The 24,232-nt window shown below is 39.2% G+C and overlaps 1 protein-coding gene across 8 annotated transcripts in view; it reads left to right on the top strand.

The window, feature by feature from the left end:
* Positions 1-24,232, top strand: part of eea1 (early endosome antigen 1) — a 155,471-nt gene that overhangs the window by 119,207 nt on the left and 12,032 nt on the right. For 6 of the 8 annotated variants that reach the window (XM_061253299.1, XM_061253296.1, XM_061253298.1 and 3 more), the window contains 2 exons: positions 44-229; positions 9,682-9,920. In XM_061253299.1, coding sequence (XP_061109283.1) covers positions 44-229; positions 9,682-9,920 — 425 coding nt within the window. Of the gene's footprint in view, positions 1-43; positions 230-9,681; positions 9,921-11,314; positions 11,355-24,232 lie in introns of all 8 variants that reach the window. The other 2 variants (XR_009709458.1, XM_061253301.1) reach the window with 1 other exon arrangement.

Below are 24,232 nucleotides of genomic sequence, written 5' to 3'. Positions count from 1 at the left end.
TTAGGTGACTGACGGGTGTGCATGTATGTTGTGTGGTTCACAGGAGCTGTTGGAGCTGCGAGATGCAAAGCAGCTGCTGATCCAGCAGAAGCTAGAGATACAGGGGAGCGTGGCGAGTTCACAGGCAGCACTTGAACAGGAGCAGAGGGAGCATCAAGCTACACGGGAGAGTAGGAATCGCCAAGATGAGGAGCTGAAGAAAGAGAGAGCCCATATTGAGGCCCAGCTGGTATTTTCACCCATTAAAACAATACTTATTCACCACTATCATTCATATTTATGTTATGCGCTCAATAGCTGCAACCACACACATTCGCTCAAGTTGATATAGTTTATCAAGTTCAAGCAATTTATTTGCCATTTTTGATACATTGCAACTCTTAGTCACAAGCATCTCTTCATTTGAGGACATGTAAAACAAATGGACATAAAGAATATACATGATCAATAATGTGCTGTAGTTAAAGGTGTAATGTGGTTGAATGTCGCACTTGTCAGTTGTCTTGAGGCAACAACAAAACAAATGTGCATAATTAATTTATTATTCACTCATGTAAATGTATTTTAAAACATTTTTTTTGAAGCCTAAACTTCCTGTTATAAAAGTTGAGCCAAACTGTCTGTAATGAGAACTGTCAATTAGCTATGATTGACAGACCGTGCTCCCACTCCCACACATTGTTGTTTATTACCATAGCTATCTTCATGATACACACTCATCTTGGGATTAACTTATTATATTAACTACTGATAGCTAAGGTAAGGACACTAACTTATCCAATGATAAGTGCACTTTTTTTGCTTGCTAGCTAGCCAAGTTAAGATAAAAGTGCAACTATCCTGCAAAAAACTAGCTAGCTAACGTTTTCGATAACGTCACCTTATGAAATGCTGAATGAATATAACCAGAAATAGCCTAATTGTCCTTAAAAGACACTCTAATTTAAGTGAACCTAACGTCAAATATTTGTCTTGCCTGGAGGCCAGTGGCACAAAATATGGGTCACGAGTTATGGAGGAAGAGTGAGAAAGTGTGACCGACTACCTCTTCTCAAAAACTTAAAAGCAATAGGGGGCAGTGGGAAGTCAATATACCCAAATGGAGGTTACAATGCCAACATGATGAAAAATGTATAATCTCCATTGTTATAACTTAGGCTAATGTTTGTTATGTGTTGATCATACAAATATTACCGTACAACCTATTTCTTATCCCCAGTAAGCTATTTTCAAGATCAAAAGGATATACTGAACGCACCCAACTTAGTTTTAGACCTTGAAAATTATCAAGTGTTTTAACTTTTCTAAACTTTGCATATAGTAGACTGCCTGGCAGAGCCAAAAACAATCGTCAATAAGGGTTACACACAGCTGCAGGTAACTCTTTCGAAATAATAATGCGGTATCTCAGCGGTGCCCATCAAAAGCTCCACACGAATCCACTTGAAAAGTTTCTTCTCACTAATTTGAATGGCATCAGCTCTAAAATGTGTCCAGAATAACAGCCATTGAGCTGAGTTACTGACCGCTGTAGTCTGCTAGTTAGCTAAGTGGTGGGTTGGAGATTGATTTGAAAAGCCACCGACTTTAACAACTTGGCTCCCTTTTCTATATGTCTGGGGTTTTTTTCTATATCGATATGTCTTATCTTTTTTATCTTTATCTATATCTTATCTACATATATATCTCAAAGGCATTTTCCCCTTGCTGTAGCCAGCTCATTTGTCGGTGTCATCTTCCATATCTAGCTGAAACTTCACAGTTAAAACTAGCTAACAGTTAGTCTTCCTCATTCTGCATCATCACAAAAAAATACACAGGGATGTTTTCCAGCAATTGTCGTATATTATCAGAAAAGAAGACAATTGGGCTTTCAAAGTGATTACCAAATATAACGTAACTTCATTAATAGTGTTTGCAATATCTAACCTACATTCTCTGAACATGTTTGACATGGTCGGAAGTTAAATTTTTTATTTTTATGTTAGCAACCATGAACCACATACTGGTGCATCTAAAACAAATGTAGCGTGTCCCCCATGTACCCAGTGTAAATTTTGTCTATGCAAGCATGATCATTTCCTGTTTGGATTACTTTAGCTGGCTACATACTGTACTGTACAAACTACGTTAGCGGTTTAATTACGTTACATTACAGTATTGGCATTTAGCAGACGCTCTTATCCAGAGTGACGTACAGTTGACTAGACTAAGCAGGAGACAATCCTCCCCTGGAGCAATGCAGGGTTAAGGGCCTTGCTCAGGGCCCAACGGCTGTGTGGATCTTATTGTGGCTACACCGGGGATCGAACCACCAACCTTGCGGGTCCCTGTCATGCACCTCAACCTACACTACAGGCCGCCCGATACTACAATACTATGTGCTTCGTTTTTGCCTTTTATCCCAAATTCTAAGCTGGTGGAGTGTTCGTTGGTAGAAAGTGCAGGAGCAGCCAATACTAACGAATGAATACCAACCAATTAATTTGTTAGTATTGGCTGGATAATTGTTTGTTTTCCATTTTGCGGTGTTAACGCAGTTGCTGCAATCGTACACAAGAGGGTCGTGTTGATGTACAATGCGCACAAACGTGTGTCAAGACTTTACAAACCTGGCCTTTTATACCGGACGCTAAAAGCGTCTGAAGAGAAGGTATTAGTGATACAGGAACAGAGTTAATGGCCGCACAGTAGCCAGCGGGGGTGCAGAAAACACTGGCCAATAACTAGCCATGGGTGTGATTAAACTTACATTTAGTGACCTGCCAGATCTTATCCTTTCTAAGGGAAAGAGGCCCATACTGTAGTTCCAGGGCAGCTAGAAACAAAATACAATCATTTTAAGAAAATAAAACATGCATAGATACATATAAAGTGCTCTCCAGAATTAATGTGCCCTGAATTCATATAACAATTCACATCAATTTCTTTGCTTCATAATATGTGAAAATTATATAATAATTATGTGATACCACTGCTCAAAGAAAAGAAAATTGTTAAACACAAAATCATTTAAATTCTGAAATGGAGTTATCATAATGACTGGCATAGCAACCCTGCATTTAGCAGAGTGTTTGGTGTCTTTAGAGGGCTAATGTTGTGGGTTGATGTAATGTTTCCTTCACCTCTCAGATACTTCCGCCTTTTGGTGTATTTTGGGGGTTCCTCTTCCTCCTTGCTGTCCTGGCTGCAGTTCATCATGTTGATGTTCTCTGTGCCTTGTCCTCCTCCCTGTTTGGCAGGGTCCTCGGACTTTGTGTGTGACCTGCTTGGCATGAAGGGGAAGGGGAAGGACATCCCCTTCACGCATGCTAGCTATATGAAACCGTGCACTTCCATTACAAAGCTAGCGATTACAAAACCAAGAATAGGGATTTCCACGTTGAGAGAACCCTCCGGTCAGTGATGAAAATATTCCCCCCGCCTATGCTTAGAAGAAGTACTTGCCACTTGGCTAAAATGTATTGATTTAATTCCATACTTTGATTCTCCCAGCATTTGGCATTAGGCTATGCTTAAAATGCTTACAAATTAGTAGGCATACAGTAGGCTAGGCTATGTTTAATGTTGACAGTTTACCATCCAAAACGGAGTGAATTTGGGACATCGTGCACTTGTATATTCCAGTGAGCCCATGGTACTTTTTTTTCCCTCATTGATGCCTGGATAGCAGCTGCTGCTCCTAAAACTGCAAACAGGTCAGCCAGCGGGTTCAGCTCAGTCAACCACAGATTATGTGTATACTTCTTTGCAGGCAGTTTTTCTTTAATGTATTTTTATCAAATCTATATAGCTAATTTACTAATCTGCCACTCTTAGTTCTCTTGTTCTAAAATTGATTGGAAAGGCAAACTTTGCTGTCTTGATAGGCTACAACCAAAGAAGACCTCATTGTTTTCTCGGCACTTGTAACATTACATCCTTGTCCGGTTCGCAAGCCAATGCGTAGGCCTATATTCTGCAATCCACATACGCTAAACTATGTAGCTGCTTATTAGTAGCCTAATTAGCAACAATGAAACAAAATGTGGTATCACAGCATTTGAATCTAGATTGTGCACACGTTGGCTCAGATTGCTACGGGGCAGTGTAATGTTAAAACCATTTTAGTGCTGCAGCAACGTCTTGGACACTTGGCAAGATGGGACTGGTGATTGACGAACAGAGTTTGTGTAAGATTTGATAGAGCAGCGTTCAATTGGCTGTATTGCAGGTCTTTCTGTGCGACATTATTTGGGGTGGGAACTATTGTTGCTTAATGCATGTGATGACACTCCAACAATGAACATATGTGAAAAGTTGTAGCCTCAAAATCAGGCAATGTAGAATTCAATACCTTTTTGAAATTATTTAATACATAATTTTCCTGTTTGGGCAGCATTACAAGTTAATTTTAAGGCTGACCATAGCCATACCATTCCAAGATATTAAAAATCAGTTCATAGTTGTGTGTCAGGGCTATAATATCATGCTGACCACATTTTGTGTGAATGTGATGAACCCCCTAGGAAGAGTATTTCAAAGTTTGGTACGTGAAAAAACACTTAAAAACACACAAAATCCAAAATAGCTCACTTCCTGTTGGGAAAAGTTAAGGGATGCAAATGAGAAATGTGTGTGTCTTGAGGAGACCCTTATGCCTACCAGACGTGGTGCATTTACCTGAAAGTATATGTCCACAATATTAGAAAAAAGCCATTGGGGGCACTGTGTAGCCACGCCCAGATGAATGTGGATATGGATGTGATTGCACTCCAAAAGTGAATATATTTGTAAAATATCAGCCCGATCAGATGATGTAGAACGGAATTAAGCCCACTTCCTGTTTTTGGGTGTAACGTGTGTATTATACGCCTCGCCATTGCCAAACCGTTTGAGATATCAAAAATCCTTTCGTCATTTAGGGTCAGGACTATTCTAAGATCATGATGACTACATTTGGTGTGAATGTGATGAATACCCTAGCAGGAACGCATACAAACATGATAAAAACCTCACTTCCGTTGCCAGATGGTGGCGCTATAACATTGATTTCTTCTTGGTATATGGATGTGATTTCACTCTAACAGTGAACATATTTGTAAAATATCAGCCAGATCAGACAATGTAGACCATGAATTTATGGCTACTTCCTGTTGGCGCGGCGTGACATGAAAATTGTACACCTCGCCATGACCATACCGTTTGAGATATCAAAAATATCCTTTGGAATTAGTATCAAGACTATCCTGAGACCGCTTTGACCATATATCGTGTGAATGCAATGAACCCCCTAGGAGGAGTACTTAAAAGTGTAGTACGTGTAAAATGCACAAAATTCAAAATGGCTGACTTCCTGTTCACATATTTGATTCGATGCGAATGAGAAATGTGTTTGTGCAGAGGAGCCACACAAGCCAACCAAATTAGGTGAAGGTGGCTCAAAGTGCCTGTCCACAATAGAAGACAAAGCAATAGGGGGCGCTGTCGAGTCCCTCGGCCACGCCCAGGTCTGAGCATCTGACAGTTCCTGAGAGACACCACTTCTCATGTGTGTGCAAAATTCTGTTAGTTTTCATCCATGGCAAGCACCTCAAAAATGCACAATACATTGAAAAAAAAGAGAATAATAATTATAGGGGGCGCTGTCTAGACACGCCCCGATTGATATGTATATATTTCATATTGTACTCCAACAGTGAACATATTTGTAAAATATCAGCCAGATCGGACGATGTCGAAAAAAAAGTCATTTTTTTGCACGCAATATGTGTACTGTACGACTCGCCATTTCCATACCGTTTGAGATATCAAAAATCTCTTCACAGCTTATGGTCATGACTATCCTAAGATCATGCGGACCACATTTGGTGTGAATGTGATGAATACCCTAGCAGGAACACATACAAATATGATAAAAACCTCACTTCCTGTTGCCAGATGGTGGCGCTATAACATTGACTTCTTCTTGGGACATGGATGTGAGTATACTCACACAATGAACATATTTGTAAAATATCAGCCAGATCAGACGATGTAAACCATGAAATTACGGCCACTTCCTGTTGGCGTGGCGTGACATAAAAATTGTACGCCTCGCCATGACCATACCGTTTGAGATATCAAAAATATCCTGGCAATTTAGAATCATGACTATCTTGAGACCATTCTTACCCCATTTGGTGTGAATGCGATGAACCGCCTAGGAGGAGTACTTAAAAGTGTAGTACATGTGGAAATGCACAAAATTCAAAATGGCTGACTTCCTGTTTGCATATTTTCATCAATGCGAATGAGAAATGTGTTTGAATTGAGGAGCCACACATGTTTACCAAATTAGGTTCATGTAGCTCAAAGTGCCTGCCCACAATAGACAACAATGCAATGGGGGGGGGGGGGGCAGCGCAATAGGGGGCGCTGTGTAGTCCCTCGGCCACATCCAGGTCTGAGCATCTGATAGATCCTGACGGCCACCACTTCTGATGTGTGTGCAAAGTTTCAAGACTTTTTAGCCATGGCAAGGCCCTCAAAAATGCCCATTTGACGGAAGAGAAAGAATAATAATAATAATAATAATAATAATAATAATAATAAATATAGCTGCAAGCAGCAATGAACGGGCCCAAGCACCATGGGCGCAACCGCCTTGGTGGCACAGTTGTGCCAATGACATGTTTCACAATATGTACACACTTCGGAAATAATCACCTTCCTGGACAACGAATAGTGTGCACAGGAATTCCCCTTTGATCAATGAAGATGTTGCTGCTGCTATTGGAATGCATCAATGATATAAGCCTCACTTCCTATTGCCAGATGGTGGCGCTATAATATTGAGCTGTGTATGGTTTATGGATTTGATTTCACTCCAAAAATGAACATATTTGTACATTTTCAGCCAAAGTGGAAGATGTCGAGTAAAATTAAAGCCACTTCCTGTTGCCAGATGCTGGCGCTATAATATTGAGCCGTGTATGGTTTATGGATTTGATTACACTCCAATAATTAACATATTTGTACATTTTCAGCCAAATTGGAAGATGTCAAGTAAAATTAAAGCCACTTCCTGTTGCCAGATGGTGGTGCTATGCCATTGAGCCTTTCTTGGTATATTGATGAGATTACACTCCAAAAATGAACGTGTGAAGTTTCTGCCACATCAGACAATGTAGAATGAAACAAAAATTACTTCTTGCTTGCACATTGTGATAACATGCTACAGTCCTGTATGGAGAGCAGAGATTAATTAATTTCCATAGTTTTTACACGGGGAGGCACAATTTACGCTTGAGAAGTCATTCGGCCATAAATATGCACTCAAAATGAAAACAATTGGCTTCAAGAACCTATTCAAATTCATTGTGGCTGCAGCGGGGATCGAACGGCTGAATTTGCGTGCCTTAATCCACCGCCCTAACCATTACGCTATACTGCCCGCTTATACACGGGTGCCATCTATTGGCCAAATGTCTCCTTTTATCTTGGTTTAATAATTTCTCTCCGAAGTGTCGGATAATATTGCACGAAACGTCTAGTTAACCAGCATCATTCTTTTCCATTTCACTGGTAATTATGCTGCCTGAAACGCATTTGTTCAGCCAAATCTAAAAGAGATGCCAACTCTCTGCCCTCAATACAGTATTTTCATATTAATTTACCATTGATAAGTTGTCTTCATACATACATACTCCGCTACGCCAGTGACTACAACCAAATACATGAACCCACTTCCCTGTTTTAAATTGCACAATCTGGGTAGAATGGTATGCATGATAATTCGCATGACCTAATTGGGGTAATTCAAGTTCCCTTCCATCTCCCCTTTCTAGATCTGGACAGTGCCAGATTTTGTGGGTTGGGTTTTCATAGTAGCCTATGTGGGTGTGAGCATGATAAATCTGAAAAGACTTCCGCTGATACGTACATTGTTATACGCTATGCTGGGGGAGTGGAGGATGGCAGAGTTTTAGCCGTTTCATTCCTACACTTTGAAAAATGGGACAGGGAGGGAGTCCACAAAGATATGTTTCCGGGCCACAGACGGTGGTAGTGGTAGGAGTATGCATTTTCCGGCTAATGAGGCCGTTGTCATGACAGGCCATTTTCGACCGATTTCAAGATGGCAGTTAGCTCAGCTCAAATTAGCTTTTGAAAGCTAAATATCTTGTTAGTTACTAGTAGCTAGTGATACAAATGTACAAAGCTATAATTGAGCTAGTCAACTTAAATAGTCAACTATCTATATCTATACTTCACGTTTATGTTGCCCTGCTGCTCTAGGATCTGATTTCCAAAAATAACTAAGGAACATTATGTGTGACCCTGGATCAATGGGTAACATACTTAAACCACAAAAAACAGCATCTCTGGTTAGTCTGTAGTTATCCTAGCCATCATCTGTTCAATGTCTATCGGTGTGTCTTGTTGGGATGGCTACATAGCTCTATGCTTCTATGCTTAGCTAGCTAGTCTATATTGGCTGGCTAGCTAATTGTGTTAGCTAGCTAGCTATGTAATGTTAAATAGGACAATTTAGCTATAATGCCAACTTCTAGCTAGCTATGTTATTTAGTCCTGTAAAGCATATACATTAAACCAACAACAGCAGACTAGTTGTCACCGCCAAGCTTATAAAATTACATTGCTTTAATGTAACGTTACCTACAGATTTGCGGCTATTAACAGCTATCACATCCTGGCATGAGGCATGACATCTTCTACTCATTCTCTTTCACTACATTAATTAAATGGATAGCTTTCATAGCTAGCAATATAGGCAGAGCTAGCTAGTAACTGTCTTCAATCATGCTGTCATGTTTGCTAGATTGAACAGTAAAGTTAGGCAAAATTTGTCAGCTATGGATGGTTGGTCACGTGGCCAACTACTGTTGCGGCTAATGTAACACTATATTTACTGATTACAGACATCTTTATATCAGTGGTCACACTAATGCAGTAAATTTATTGTTATGATTAATAGACTAATCGATAAAATAATTGACAGATTAATTGATAACAAAATAATCGGTAGCTGCAGCCCTATTTGTTACTTTTCGTCAGTGATGTGTCAAGGAGATTGAGCGAATTGCCAAAGAGGATCCCAACAGTGTTGGTGACTTTGAGTGATTGACCGAAAGAGTACCAGTGTGCAAGGTGTAGATATTACCTGAACATCGGTACTCCCAAGACTTGAAAAAAATGAAAATGAAAGCATACTCCGCTTTCTGTGGCATCTCGCTTCCGATCCAGCTGAAAAGCTGTGAATCTGCTTGGTTGCTCTGCCATGTCAGGGGTTTCAGGATGTGGTCCTGTCTCAGTGAAGCAATAGGTACTGCACTCTTGCATGTTCTGTTGAGCAAAATGCAACATTATGCTTCCAGTTTGTTATGCAAGGACTGGACAGGAAGTAAACTTGTGGCAGCCTAAATGGTCATCGTCAGTCACTGATGAGTGCAAAATCAGGTCTACCAGCACGAGTCCTGCTGACTAGATAATGATAGTTGGTGCATATAGTATGCATAATAAGACTTACTAACACTAGAAATGAGGGGCCTGTTCGTGAGACGTCTTGATATGTTGCCATCTTCATCAAGCATATGAACCATGAGCCATGAGCAACCCAACACAGTCACACTTTGCGACACTGACCAGACCCACAAATGCTGTTAACCACCCCATCTCTCTCTTTCTGCCTCTCTTCAGGAAATGGAGCTGAAGGAGAAGGCGGAGCTTGTGAAGCATCATGAAGAAATGGAGTCCAAGCTGTCAATGCAGGTGACGGCACTGAATGAGAACATGGCCACACTAAAGCGCGAGTGGCAGGGCAGCCAGTGGCGCGTGGGTGAGCTGGAAAAACAGACTGATGAACTACGAGGAGAAATTGCCGTGCTGGAAGCCACTGTGCAGAATAATCAGGACGAGCGGCGTGCCCTGTTGGAGAGGTGAGTAAGAGCACTGGTCACAGAAGCCCCTAGAATGCGGCGCTTTAAAATCACTTTTAGTTTTACACTAATTTGCTTGTGTCCGGAGACAAAATCAGCTGGGAAATACATAAGAAATGCTTAAAGTGAGCTGTTAAAAACAACCAGGATTGTGACTCACCCATTATGTCTAGTTGAAGAAGAATATCAAGTCCTGCAAAATAGCCTTGCTGGTTTCAGTTTAGCACATGCGTCCACGTTGTCTGTCTGGCCCCGATTAAGATAGATCGGGTACAATTGGCAACCACATTGGGAGAAAAGGTAGAAAAGGTGGGAGGAAAATCTGAAATAAAAAAATACAAAGCTACACAGCGAGCCTAGTTACGTGGACAGAAAGTATATGGACATATATTACTACAATAACGGCAACTAGCTATATATAATATTTGAGAAACTTACAAGTCTGCTACCATGCAGCACAATGAAAACTCAGCTCTCACTCACTATATAATTGATTTCTTGATAGCAATCACTTAAAAATGGAGGGAGTCAAATTAATTGACTGTGAGTCATGGCTTGACTGTTACTTTAGGAAACTATGATTGGGCAAAAGCGCTGCCTCATTATTAAAATGACTACTTAAAAAAAGAAAAGAAAAAACATTTTATTAAACCACGTTTTTATACATTTTGGTTTCACCATGTAGTAATTACAGCACTTTTAATAGGTAGCCCCCGCAATTTCAATATCCATTGCATACCATGACTTCCTGATGTCTGTGACCTGTCAACATCACCAGAGTCTGGATATCTTATTTTCAGGTTGTCCTACAAGCGATAATATAACTCCTTGCATTTGAATGAATGCATGATCTATGGGAACTGGGGGCAGGACAAGACTCAGCTTCACACAGAGATTTTTGTATCACTTGTACCTGAACAACCTGAAAATATGATATCCAGACTCTGGTAATGTTGAGAGGTCCCAGACCTCATGAAGTCATGGCATGCAAACAATATGCAACCAAACACTAAACATGACAATTTTATTTGGCATTCTGTTAATTTGTCTCAAACATTGCAATGCAGGTATAAAAAGTACTGTAATTACTATATGGTGAAACCAATATGTACAAAAATACCCTTAATAAAAGCTGAGAATCTGCACCCTGACCACATATCAATTGTTTGATTACAAAAAGAGAAAACAAAACATTAATAGGAAACCCTCTTGTTCTGCTAACCAAACTCACCCTGAGGAATCGCCTATAATTCACTTTGTTCGTCTCCTTTTACTAAGATTAAAGTGATTAAAGCGTTTTAAGTCTGTCCTCGTAACTATTATCTTTTGTACATGGAATCAATCCTGTTGCCCTGGTCTGAACCTTTTCCAGTGCCTCTATATCTTTCTTATAGCACGGTCCCCAGAACTGGTCTAACAAGATTATTGTATAAGGTGAGTATAACTTCCTTGGACTTATACTCGGTACTCCTGGCTATGTATCCTAGCGTACTGTTGGCCTTTTATTTTTCTGGTACCCCGCACATTGAATAGAATCTGAAAGGCTTTGGTCAACTATTATATTTTTCGACTTAGGTACTATCCAATTTTGTACCCCCCATAAAGTAATCCTGCCTTATATTTTTATTTCCCATGTGTAGAAGTGTGTATATTTAGTTGTATTGAATTTAATTTGTCAGGTTTCTGCCCACTTCTGGATTCGGGATGTCTTCCTGGATTACTTTACCTTTACATTTTTGTCATTTGGCAGACGCTTTTAATCCAAAGCGACTTACAAGTGCATAGGTTCTACCATAAGTCAAAGCATCACAGTCGATTACAAACTGATAGCTAAACCTCCTAGTTTTGTATCATCTGAAAATTTAACTAAATTACTTTCAATGCCTACGTCAAGGTCATTTATGTAAATGAGGAAGAGAACCGATCCCTGTGGGACTCCTCCTACTACTATTCTTTGTGTTCTCTTAGCCAGTTCAAAATGGCTCCTATAATTCCAACCGTCTCCATTGTGATAATGAGTTTGTTATGTGGTACCTTATCAAATGCTTTTTGTAAATCTAGATATGTAGTATCATAAGCCCTACTATCATCAAAACACTTTCTAGCTTCCTCAAAGAATGCAAAAAGGTTTGTCAGGCATGACCTACCCTTATGAAAACCTATCTCCATCCATCCATCCATTATCTTAACCCGCTTATCCTGAACAGGGTCCCAGGGGGGCTGGAGTCTATTCCAGCATACATTGGGTAAAAGACAGGAATACCCTGGACAGGTCGCCAGTCCATCGCAGGGCATACACACCATTCACTCACACAATCATACCCACAGGCAATTTAGACTCTCCAATCAGCCTAACCTGCATGTCTTTGGACTGTGGGAGGAAACCGTAGTACCCGGAGGAAACCCACACGAACACGGGGAGAACATGCAAACTCCACACAAAGAGGCCCTGGCTGACCAGGATTCGAACCCAGGACCTCCTTGCTGTGAGGCAGCAGTGCTACGCAGGCATGTAGTTTCTTAGATTAGTATGGTACCCTTTCTTAAATGTTGGTATTATATTACCTTGTTTCCAGTCATCCGGTATTTCTCCAGTTTCTAAAGACTCTCTAAAAATACTTGCCAGTAGTTCAAAAATTATAATTTAACTCTTTGAGCACACTTGGGAACAGCACCGTTATTGATCGTATTATTGTAACTACTAGCCTTTAAAAATTATTATTATTATTATTTTTTTTACCTTTTTCTTTTTTAGTATCTTTTTTGATGTTCCACTTTTAACCAGCTACAATACAAAGATGACATGCGGAAAACAAGTCAAATGCATTTTCTATGACTTCCAAAGTAATGCGCAGTAATGCCTGCCCCTTCTCCCCTAAATGACAAACTGTAGTCTCTTTTACTTCCCAAACACAGCATGAGAAAAAAGTCAAAGCCTTTATTATGAATTGGTCTACAGGCTATTATATACCATCTTAACTTTTGGCTTCAGGGCTACTTCTGCTAACTATTTACAAAAGCCTCCGAACATGTGAAACATGGGCAGAGGATGTAGCCTTTTGCAAACACCAGGGCGTAGCTAAGGGCGGGACTGGTGGTGCGATCACACCAGGCCCTGGGGTAGGGAGGGGCCCGTGCTGGAGTTTGTGCGTCAGTGAGAAGACTGCTGAGCTGTATTGATGAACCTGGAAATACTTGCTCATGCTAAAAATAAATTTGGTTTGCATAGCTTATCTCCCACATGGCCTCACAGCAAGGAGGTCCTGGGTTTGAATCCGTTAATGAGGCGGACAAAAAAAAAAAAAAAGTTGCTTCTATCATCTGTATATTTATCTGTTTGTAATTGTGCTTTGCAGAGGTTTGTGGTTTCTATCTTTCACATGATTGACCTGCTTTGAACTGGGCTTGATCTATAAAGTTCACGATTTTCTTCACGGTATGTCAACAAAAGATAGCTAGCTAGCACAAGTGATGCACAAAAAAGTACAAAGGAGGAACTGTAAAACGCGGCAAAACTACCACAGGTGCTTGATTCTCAATTTCTCCATACGACTAAAATTAAAAACCTATCAAGAACTGCTTAAGGAGCAGAATGGGACAAGGGAGACTACGTGGGTTATCAATACTTTCAATAGAAAATGACATAACCGGGAATTTGGACCTGGAGCTTGGTGGATGATTTTGTGGAGTGCAAGTTGCGCTGGATGTACTTTTAAATGAGTGGGCAGTATTTTTTTTACTTTTTACCGTTTTTTAGTTAGAAAGAGTAATTTAATATTGTGATGTTGTCTCCTATCTGTTAGGAGGATTGGCTGGCGCTTATCCCCATGCTTTGTCTACCGTTGTTCTCAATGGCTGGTACAGTTGTGTTCAAAGAAATAGCCGTGCATTAAATAAAGTGTGACTATTTTTTAATAGCTTTTAGTTCCATATTTCAAATGTAGTGGAAACATTACATATTCATTTCCAAATCAAAGTATTAACAAATGTTATAAAGTCTTCGTTATTCTTTTACTGGAACCAACTTCTGGCAATGGTAAATGGTTGGCACTGTACAATTGATGCTTCTTATTCACCCATTCATATACACACTCACACACAGACACCAATGGCGATTGGCTGGCATGCAAGGCCTGCTCCTCAGGAGCATTTAGGGGTTAGGTGTCTTGCTCAGGGACACTTTGACACAGCCAGACGACTGATATTTAAAAGGATAAAGTAGATATCTAGCCAACTATTTATTGCTGACAAGCTGAAGCTGAAGAGAACAAACTAACTACATATTAGCTGAACAGCTATATTATTTCTGACAATTGCTTTGTCCTATTAAAAAGTAAGCTTCTGTCTGCGAAATATCAAATGCCCAGGCAAATAAGTAGTCACGTTTACACAAGCTTGTTGAAAACAAGCTTATACCATGGTATTGGTAAATTGTTGATTCTGATTTGATGCAACATTTAGCAGGTAGTTTGGGTCAAGCCTCATCATCGTTCTAAATGAATACGCTGCCTGCAGTTTTGCCAAGGAGTGACCAAAAGCCAGCAGCGCGATATTAGTTAAACAGGGTTTCATTTATTAACCACGACTTTGTCATGCCGGTAAAGCTCTTTGCATGAAATTGGCAACTTTTAATTGGCTATAATCTTTTCCTTTAGTGGCTAGCTCTCTATCAGCACAAAACAGAGAAGCTAGCTATTTTGGCTAAATTGTGTGATATAGTTGTGTAATGTGTAGCCCAAGACGATTTTGGCGTTGAGAAGCGTTTCAGTGGAAATTGCACATTTGCAATTACAGCACGGGTGTAGAAAAAAATGAAGGTGGACCAGGAATTAGAAATATGAAGTGGTGAATAAGAAACCAATTAAAGCCTTGTTTAAAACCTTGAATTTAACCAAGATAAAAAAAATGATCAAAAGTGGACTTCTGCCTAGCTTCTCTATTTTGATCAGAACTTAACCAACATACCATAGGCTGTGGTCTATGTAACCATTTCAACATGCTGAAACAGAAGCCACCTTAACAGCCTGAAGTAGTTAGTGCCAGCAAAAAAAAGTTTTATTTTGAGAGTGAAATGGCCAAAAGTCTTGATGATCACTGCTTATATTTTTATCTTTGGTAAAAGATGACGGTATAAGCATGCCTCTGGTGGTTCTTTGCCTCTGCATTGTGTGTTAAAACAGTGTAATGACAACCTCATTGTGGATTATTCCTTATTTACCAAAGCATTAAAAAATAACCGACCACCTTGGGAAAATACGGCATTCTGATTTGCCAAGGGTTGGTGTGCATTATTTTTGTATAACCTTGCTAAGGAGAACAGATTGAACAGGTGTGTTGAATTTAACAGATACAGGTAACAGAAAAATAACCATGGGAGATGTTTCAAACATAACATGTAACCAAGCAACTTAGGCAGTAATAATAACATACATACATAACATAGAGTGAGGAGAGACTTCACTCTGCACTGTAAAAATAAATGCTGTAAAATTACAGTAAAACACTGGCAGCTAAATTCGCCAGTATTCTTCTGTTTTTTTTACAGTGCTCTACCGTAATTTATTTCAACAGTTAATTACTGTAAAATGTATTGCAGTACTCTACAGTTGTTCTAGTGTACTTACTGTAATTTAACAATTTAGTACTGTAAAAACATACAGTACTGTTCTGTATATAAGCTTTGCAATACAGTGTACCTACTGTAAACTAACAGGTTATTGCTGAAAATATACCGTAATGTGCTGTATATACGATTTGCATTACAGTGTACCTACTGTAAACTAACAGTAATATTGTTTAAGCTTTACAGTAGGATACGGTCAGCTGTTTGGTTTCCGTTATACTGTGTATTACTGTAAAATTAAAGTACAGCAGGATAATATGATTTTCTTCAACAAGTCAATGATTTTAAAAAGTGACATTTCAAATTAAAAACTCCTGAAAATTGCTAGCATAGAAATGGATCAGACAAGAGATGGCCTTACAACATTTATTAAAGCCAATGCATATTACTCACCAACATTTTTTTAGTAATGAAATGTAGTTCAACACAAAGCGAAAGATTGTTTCCTGAAGAATTTTTTTTTTTTTTTTTTACAGTTTTTTTTACAATCGTTTTCACACTTGTCTCAATACCATGTCCACTTTTTCAAAACACTTAACACATTCACCATATCATTAGACTATGTGAACTAAACTGTGGATATTTTTGCATTGCTTTCATACTAAAGGCGTTCAATCACCACTTCTTCCAAAATTCATGAATACCTCTCTGTCACTGTTCACTACCAGCAAAAGTTTGTACAAATACAGCAAATTTTGCAGACATTTAGATACTCTGTTCAAAACAGTTAACTTTCAGTTCAAAACCCATCATTGTGGAAGGAAATATGCTGCATTTTGGCAGATAAATGAAACTATATGCTTGAAATATGTAAGACAGATCATTCAGATTTAAGCAGAAAGTTTATAAAAAAAAATTTGTTCGCAGCCTTGTTACCATTTATACAAAAGTGATCATACTTGCATTGAAATGTGCATGTACAGTGGTGTGAAAAAGTGTTTGCCCCCTTCCTGATTTTTTTTTTTATTTTATTATTTTTTTTTTTTTGCATGTTTGTCACACTTAAATGTTTCAGATCATCAAACTAATTTAAATATTAGTCAAAGACAACACAAGTAAACGCAAAATGCAGTTTTTAAATGAAGGTTTTCATTATTAAGGGAGAAAAAAAATCCAAACCTACATTACCCTGTGTGAAAAAGTGATTGCCCCCTAGACCTAATAACTGGTTGGGCCACCCGTAGCAGCAACTGCAATCAAGCGTTTGCGATAACTTGCAATGAGTCTCTTACAGCGCTGTGGAGGAATTTTGGCCCACTCATCTTTGCAGAATTGTTGTAATTCAGCCACATTGGAGGGTTTTTGAGCATGGACCGCCTTTTTAAGGTCATGCCACAGCATCTCAATAGGATTCAGGTCAGGACTTTGACTAGGCCACTCCAAAGTCTTCATTTAGTTTTTCTTCAGCCATTCAGAGGTGGACTTGCTGGTGTGTTTTGGATCATTGTCCTGCTGCAGAACCCAAGTTCGTTTCAGCTTGAGGTCACGAACAGATGGCCGGACATTCTCCTTCAGGATTTTTTGGTAGACAGCAGAATTCATGGTTCCATTTATCACAGCAAGTCTTCTAGGTCCTGAAGCAGCAAAACTGCCCCAGACCATCACACTACCACCACCATATTTTACTGTCGGTATGATGTTCTTTTTCTGAAATGCGGTGTTACTTTTACGCCAGATGTAATGGAACACACACCTTCCAAAAACTTCAACTTTTGTCTCGTCAGACCACAGAGTATTTTCCCAAAAGTCTTGGGGAAGATCAAGATGTCTTCTGGCAAAATTGAGACGTGCCTTAATGTTCTTTTTGCTCAGCAGTGGTTTTTGTCTTGGAACTCTGCCATGCAGGCCATTTTTGCCCAGTCTCTTTCTTATGGTGGAGTCATGAACACTGACCTTAACTGAGGCAAGTGAGGCCGTTCTTTGGATGTTGTTGTGGGGTCTTTTGTGACCTCTTGGATGAGTCGTCGCTGCGCTCTTGGGGTAATTTTGGTCGGCCGGCCACTCCTGGGAAGGTTCACCACTGTTCCATGTTTTCGCCATTTGTGGATAATGGCTCTCACTGTGGTTCGCTGGAGTCCCAAAGCTTTAGAAATGGCTTTATAACCTTTTCCAGACTGATAGATCTCAATTACTTTCTTTCTCATTTGTTCCTGAATTTCTTTAGATCTCGGCATGATGTCTAGCTTTTGAGGATCATTTGGTCTACTTCACTTTGTCAGGCAGGTCTTATTTGAGTGATTTCTTGATTGAGAACAGGGATGGCAGTAATCAGGCCTGGGTGTGGTTAGAGAAATTGAACTCAGGTTTGATAAACCACAGTTAAGTTATGTTTTAACAGGGGGGGGGGGGGGGGCAAATCACTTTTTCACACAGGGCCATGTAGGTTTGGATTTTTTCCTCTCCCTTAATAATAAAAACCTTCATTTAAAAACTGCATTTTGTGTTTACTGTGTTGTCTTTGACTAATATTTAAATTTGTTTGATCATCTGAAACATTTAAGTGTGACAAACATGCAAAAAAATAAAAAAATTTAAAAACCACTGTATATAAGGTAAATATAGATGTAGTTGTCACTGAAGAGATTTTTCCACTATTACTGCTGTATATGTGCTGCTGAAACACCTGGCTGTCATTTCAGTGAATACCCAGGTGTTTGTTGTTTGTGCCCCGTTACCACATATAAAAAAGGGGCCACCTTTGGATTGGCATTTGCATTCTTTAGCCTTGGTGGGGAAAATGGATGCAGCCAGAGGTAACAACAGAATGTTTCCGCAGGTTGATCGAAGCTCCAAAGAAGGTCACGGTGCTGCACGAGAAAAACAAAGGCGATAAAGATTTTTACAGTTTTGGAGTGATCATATATTTGTGATGTACTCTCACAGGATAATAACATGAAACAGAGGGAACAGATTACCAAATATTTTGATTTTGCTCTATTATGCTAGCTAACAATTGCACTGTGCTTCAACAAATTACCGGAAAAGCTAATGCTGGTAAACCAGACTGGAAGTCAGAAATTCCGGGTAACGTTATTTAGCTGAAGTAACGGTACTTGGCTATCCGGCTGTTTTATTGTAGCCTAGATCTGCAATATACAATATTCGCCAAACATTCTAACTGAACCTGAATCGTATCCAAAGCTAAAAGCAAGCAGCATATGCATGTGATTTTCCTCCAGAAGATGAATGGAAATATACAGTTAACGTTACTGCTTACTGCGTACAATAAACAGTGTGAGCTAGCAAGCTGCGTTACCTGTTGGGTTTTTCATTCGGTCTAATGTTACTCAGTTAAGTGCAGTCTCCAGAAATAATATTTTAGTTACTCACCGAACTAAAGAGGGGTTTCCAACGATGAAAACCTTTTCTCCATCGTGGCTGCAGTTTCTACTCTTCACATTTTGTATAAATAGCAAAACAAATCACTTAACTTCACCGAAGTTGGTGAAAAAACCCTATGGGAAAAATACAGGTGTGAGTCGACAGTTATGGCCGCATTTGGGCGGGTTCAAAATCAACCGTCTTCTGGTTTAAAAATAAAAAAATGTAAACTGTATTGTACTGTATAGTTGTAAAATTTCACAGTGGCATGCAGTTTACGGCAAGTCATGCTTTTGGCGCCAAAAAAGTGTTGCATTTTACAGTATTGTACTGTACATTACTGTTAGAATTTGGCCGTATTTTTACAGTAATTTTTTACAGTGTGTAAAATGACAGACAGAGCCGCAAGCATAGAGGAATATACTTATAGAGAAAAGGCCCTGAGATGCTAAAATATATTCAGTACACTGATATTCTCGGTGAACTACATATAGCGTGAAGTTTGTAATCATTTAATATGTTGTTTTTCAGGACAGAATGGTTGCTTTATATTGAGGTCTTTCTATACTTCAGTTCAAAATGGGAAGGGCTCGTTCAGTTGCATGGCACTGAAGTCTGGAATACAGTGTCAAATTTCTATAAATTGCTTACTATTATTTTATGTTAGTTAATTAACAGTATTTAATAGCCAAACATTGTATTTCCATTCATCGATGGTGAGCAAGTGAACTTTCCTTTTAGTGGCAGCAGGCACGTTTAGGCTGCATGAATATTTTTTCTTCACAGCAACATTGCTCCGATTCCCATTGCGTTTTAATTCATACATTTGTTTCTAAACTGAAAATAAATTGTCCATAGCTGCATTTCTTCGTAATATCAGCAGGATAATACCCTATGAATGAGTCAATTATTAGGAAATAATTGCCCTTCAGTCACTCACTTATTATCCCTTAAGTAACCACACCGTGACTTCTTGTAAATACAATAGGCTAAATAAAAACATGTTCAATGAATGTAGTTCATCTAACCAATATATCTACTGACATTGTATAAAAACTTATAATACATACATTTGAATTGAAAATGTGGAGAACCATTATTCCTTTTCTTCTTAAATTGAATGTTCCTTCTTAAAGAGACATTAATCAATTTCTCTCCACTTAGTTCCTGTTAATAATACACCTATTAAATGGTGCATTTTAACAGCTAGAATAAACCAAATGATTAATGTTAGCTACATCACACACAAAATGTATGAAATTTAAAACATGCAAATTGTAGTGGCAACTTATTCCAAAGCCACTTAGGTCACTGAATAGTAGAGACTGATGTTTTGACGCGAGTTTGTGTATTTCACTCCAACCGTATGTTTGCACATTTTCTGGGATTTGCTATCATTAAACAACAGCTAATCCGAATCCAGGGTCGGAGACATGAAAACGGTGCATGGTTTATTAGCAAAAAACTGAATCTTCCTTGTCCAATACAAGTTGTAAACAAACAAAAGTTAAAGTAAATCTATTTCTTTAGTATGGCATAATGACGTTCATTGTCGATGACAGTGATGGTCAAAACTTTTTTTGCTCCACACTAGACAGCTTCCTTCTACCCTCAAAACTTTCCACACATAGTTACCAATAATCATGCAGTAACAATTAGACACTTGTAGAAACCAAACAAACTAAACAGCATGCATAGCTAAACATTTTAACAATAAAAAAATATTCCAACATTCATAACCAAAATCTTACTATGTAGACTAAAATGGTAATCATATTAATTTAATCATATTAATTAATAAGATTATTATTAATTTGGAACCTAAAGTCTGTATAATCTACTGACAAAAGAGGTTATATTTATTTTGGCAGCTGGCCCCGTGGAAATGTCAGCCTACTTGGAGCAACACTGATGAAAAAATCCTCTGGCCCCTGTTTCACAAATTTGTTTCAGGATTACTTGGCTGGATAACTCCACTTAAATCAAAGGGACAGTTAGCCCTGTTAAATTCCTACTGTACCGCAAACGACATGTGCTAACCACTGGGAAGATTGTGGATTGTGGAGGTATGAATCTTAAACAATTTTAGAGTAGAGCACTGTAAAGTGTATTGTATTTTATATATTAAAGTTAGAGGCAATATTCAGCTGCCTCTCAAAAAAATTGAATATCGTGGAAAAGTTCATTTTTTTCCGTAATTTAATTCAAAAGGTGAAACTTTCATATATTCTATATTCTATTTCAAGCCTTTTTTGTTTTCATCTTGATGATTACAGCTCATGAAAAAAATCCAGTATCTCAAAATATTAGAATATTAGATTAAGACCAATCAAAAAAAGGATTTATAATACAGAATTGTCGACCTTCTGAAAAGTATGTTAATTTATGCACTAAATACTGGGTCGGGGCTCCTTTTGTATCAATGCGGCGTGGCATGGAAGCAATCAGCCTGGGGTACTGCTGAGGTGTTAAGGGCGCCCGGTTGCTTTGATAGCAGCCTTCAGCTCATCTGTATTGTTGGGTCTGGTGTCACTCATCTTCCTCTTGACAATCTTCATGTCAGGTGAGTTGGCTGGCCAATCAAGCACAGTAATATCATGGTCAGCAAGACAGAAGCATAGAATACTCTAAAATATCCTGGTAGATGGCTGGGTTGACTCTGGACTTGATAAAACACAGTCGACCAACATCAGCAGATGACATGGCACCCCAAATCATCACTGACTGTGGAAACTTTACACTGGACTTCAAGCAACTTGGATTCTTTGCCTCTCCACTCTTCCTCCAGACTCCGGGACCTTGATTTCCAAATTAAATGCAAAATTTACTTTCATCTGAAAAGAGGACCACTGAGCGACGGTGCAGTTCTTTTTCTTCTTCGCCCAGGTAAGACGCTTCTGATGTTGTCTCTGGTTCAGGAATGGCTTGACACTCGGAATGTGACACTTGTAGCCCATTTCCTGGACACGTCTGTGCGTGGTGCACTGACTCCAGCCTCAGTCCACACCTTGTGAAGCTCCCCCGAGTTCTTGAATTGGCTTTGCTTGACAATCCCTCAAGGCTGCAGTCATCTCTGTTGCTTGTGCACCTTTTCCTACCTCATTTTTCACTTCCAGACTACTTTCCATAAATATGCTTTGATACAGCTCTCTACGAACAACCAGCCCTTTCAGCAATGACCTTCTGTGGCCTTGTGGAGGGTGTCAATTAGTGTCTTCTGGACAACTCTCAAGTCAGCAGTCTTCCCCATGATTGTATGATTGTATTGACCAAGTATTGAGTGCATGCACTTGTAAGTCGCTTTGGATTAAAAGCGTCTGCCAAATGACTAAAGTGTAAAATGTAAATGTAAATGAACATTTTTTCAGAAGGTCGACATTTACAGTGCATCCGGAAAGTATTCACAGCGCTTCACTTTTCCCACATTTTGTTATGTTACAGCCTTATTCCAAAATGGAATAAATTCATTTTTTTCCTCAAAATTCTACACACAACACCCCATAATGACAACATGAAAGAAGTTTTTTTGAAATTTTAGCAAATTTATTAAAAATAAAAAACGAAGAAATCACATGTACATAAGTATTCACAGCCTTTGCTCAATACTTTGTTGATGCACCTTTGGCAGCAATTACAGCCTCAAGTCTTTTTGAATATGATGCCACAAGCTTGGCACACCTATCTTTGGGCAGTTGTCCTGCTGAAAGATGAACCGTCGCCCCAGTCTGTGGTCAAGAGCGCTCTGGAGCAGGTTTTCATCCAGGATGTCTCTGTACATTGCTGCATTCATCTTTCCCTCAATCCTGACTAGTCTCCCAGTTCCTGCCGCTGACAAACATCCCCACAGCATGATGCTGCCACCACCATGCTTCACTGTAGGGATGGTATTGGCCAGGTGATGAGCGGTGCCTGGTTTCCTCCAAACATGACGCCTGGCATTCACGCCAAAGAGTTCAATCTTTGTCTCATCAGACCAGAGAATTTTGTTTCTCATGGTCTGAGAGTCCTTCAGGTGCCTTTTGGCAAACTCCAGGCGGGCTGCCATGTGCCTTTTACTAAGGAGTGGTTTCCGTCTGGCCACTCTACCATACAGGCCTGATTGGTGGATTGCTGCAGAGATGGTTGTCCTTCTGGAAGGTTCTCCTCTCTCCACAGAGGAACGCTGGAGCTCTGACAGAGTGACCATCGGGTTCTTGGTCACCTCCCTGACTAAGGCCCTTCTCCTCCGATTGCTCAGTTTAGCCACTGTGCTCATTGGGACCTTCAAAGCAGCAGAAATGTTTCTGTACCCTTCCCCCGATTTGTGCCTCAAGACAATCCTGTCTCGGCGGTCTGCAGACAATTCCTTTGACTTCATGCTTGGTTTGTGCTCCAACATGCACTGTCAACTGTGGGACCTTTTATAGACAGGTGTGTGCCTTTCCAAATCATGTCCAATCAACTGAATTTACCACAGGTGGACTCCAATTAAGCTGTAGAAACATCTCAAGGTTGATCAGTGGAAACAGGATGCACCTGAGCTCAATTTTGAGCTTCATGGCAAAGGCTGTGAATACTTATGTACATGTGATTTCTTAGTTTTTTTATGTTTAATAAATTTGCAAAAATCTCAAAAAAAACTTCTTTCATGTTGTCATTATGGGGTATTGTGTGTAGAATTTGGAGGAAAAAAATTAATTTAATCAATTTTGGAATAAGGCTGTAACATTACAAAATGTGGAAAAAGTGAAGCGCTGTGAATACTTTCCGGATGCACTGTATGTCTTATAAATCCTTTTTTTGATTGGTCTTAATCTAATATTCTAATATTTTGAGATACTGGATTTTTGATTCATGAACTGTAAGATGTAATCATCAAGATTAAAACAAAAAAAGGCTTGAAATATTTACACTTTGTGTAATGAATCTAGAATATATGAAATTTTCACTTATTGAATTAAATTACGGAAAAAAAGAACTTTTCCACGATATTCATATTTTTTGAGATGCGCCTGTACTTGTTTTGCACTTTCCTAGAGAATGCTTTATTTCCAACATGTCCATGTGTCCTATTAAAGGCCACATATGTTGTATCACTATTTCAACATAGCCAACACTTGGTATATACCATACAATTTCGGTGTGATTAATTCATAGATCCTGCATTCAAGTGTATATTGTATATTGCTATGATCTCATTCATATATGCTGACTGTATGAAACTATGGATAAAAGAAGCGGATCTATAGCCTACAGTATGTACGTATATGGGCCTGTACACAATTAATATTTGTCCAAAGATAATTTACCAATGAAACAAAGTCATGTGCATTCCCAATGTCTCACCCACAAATTATACTTTCAATACTCACTGTAGTAATACGTTATA

The sequence above is a fragment of the Conger conger genome, chromosome 8 (assembly GCF_963514075.1).
Source record: "Conger conger chromosome 8, fConCon1.1, whole genome shotgun sequence".
NCBI classification, from domain to species: domain Eukaryota; kingdom Metazoa; phylum Chordata; class Actinopteri; order Anguilliformes; family Congridae; genus Conger; species Conger conger.
The sequence above is the reverse complement of the archived record's forward strand: the minus strand, read 5'-3'. Positions and strand labels throughout refer to the sequence as shown.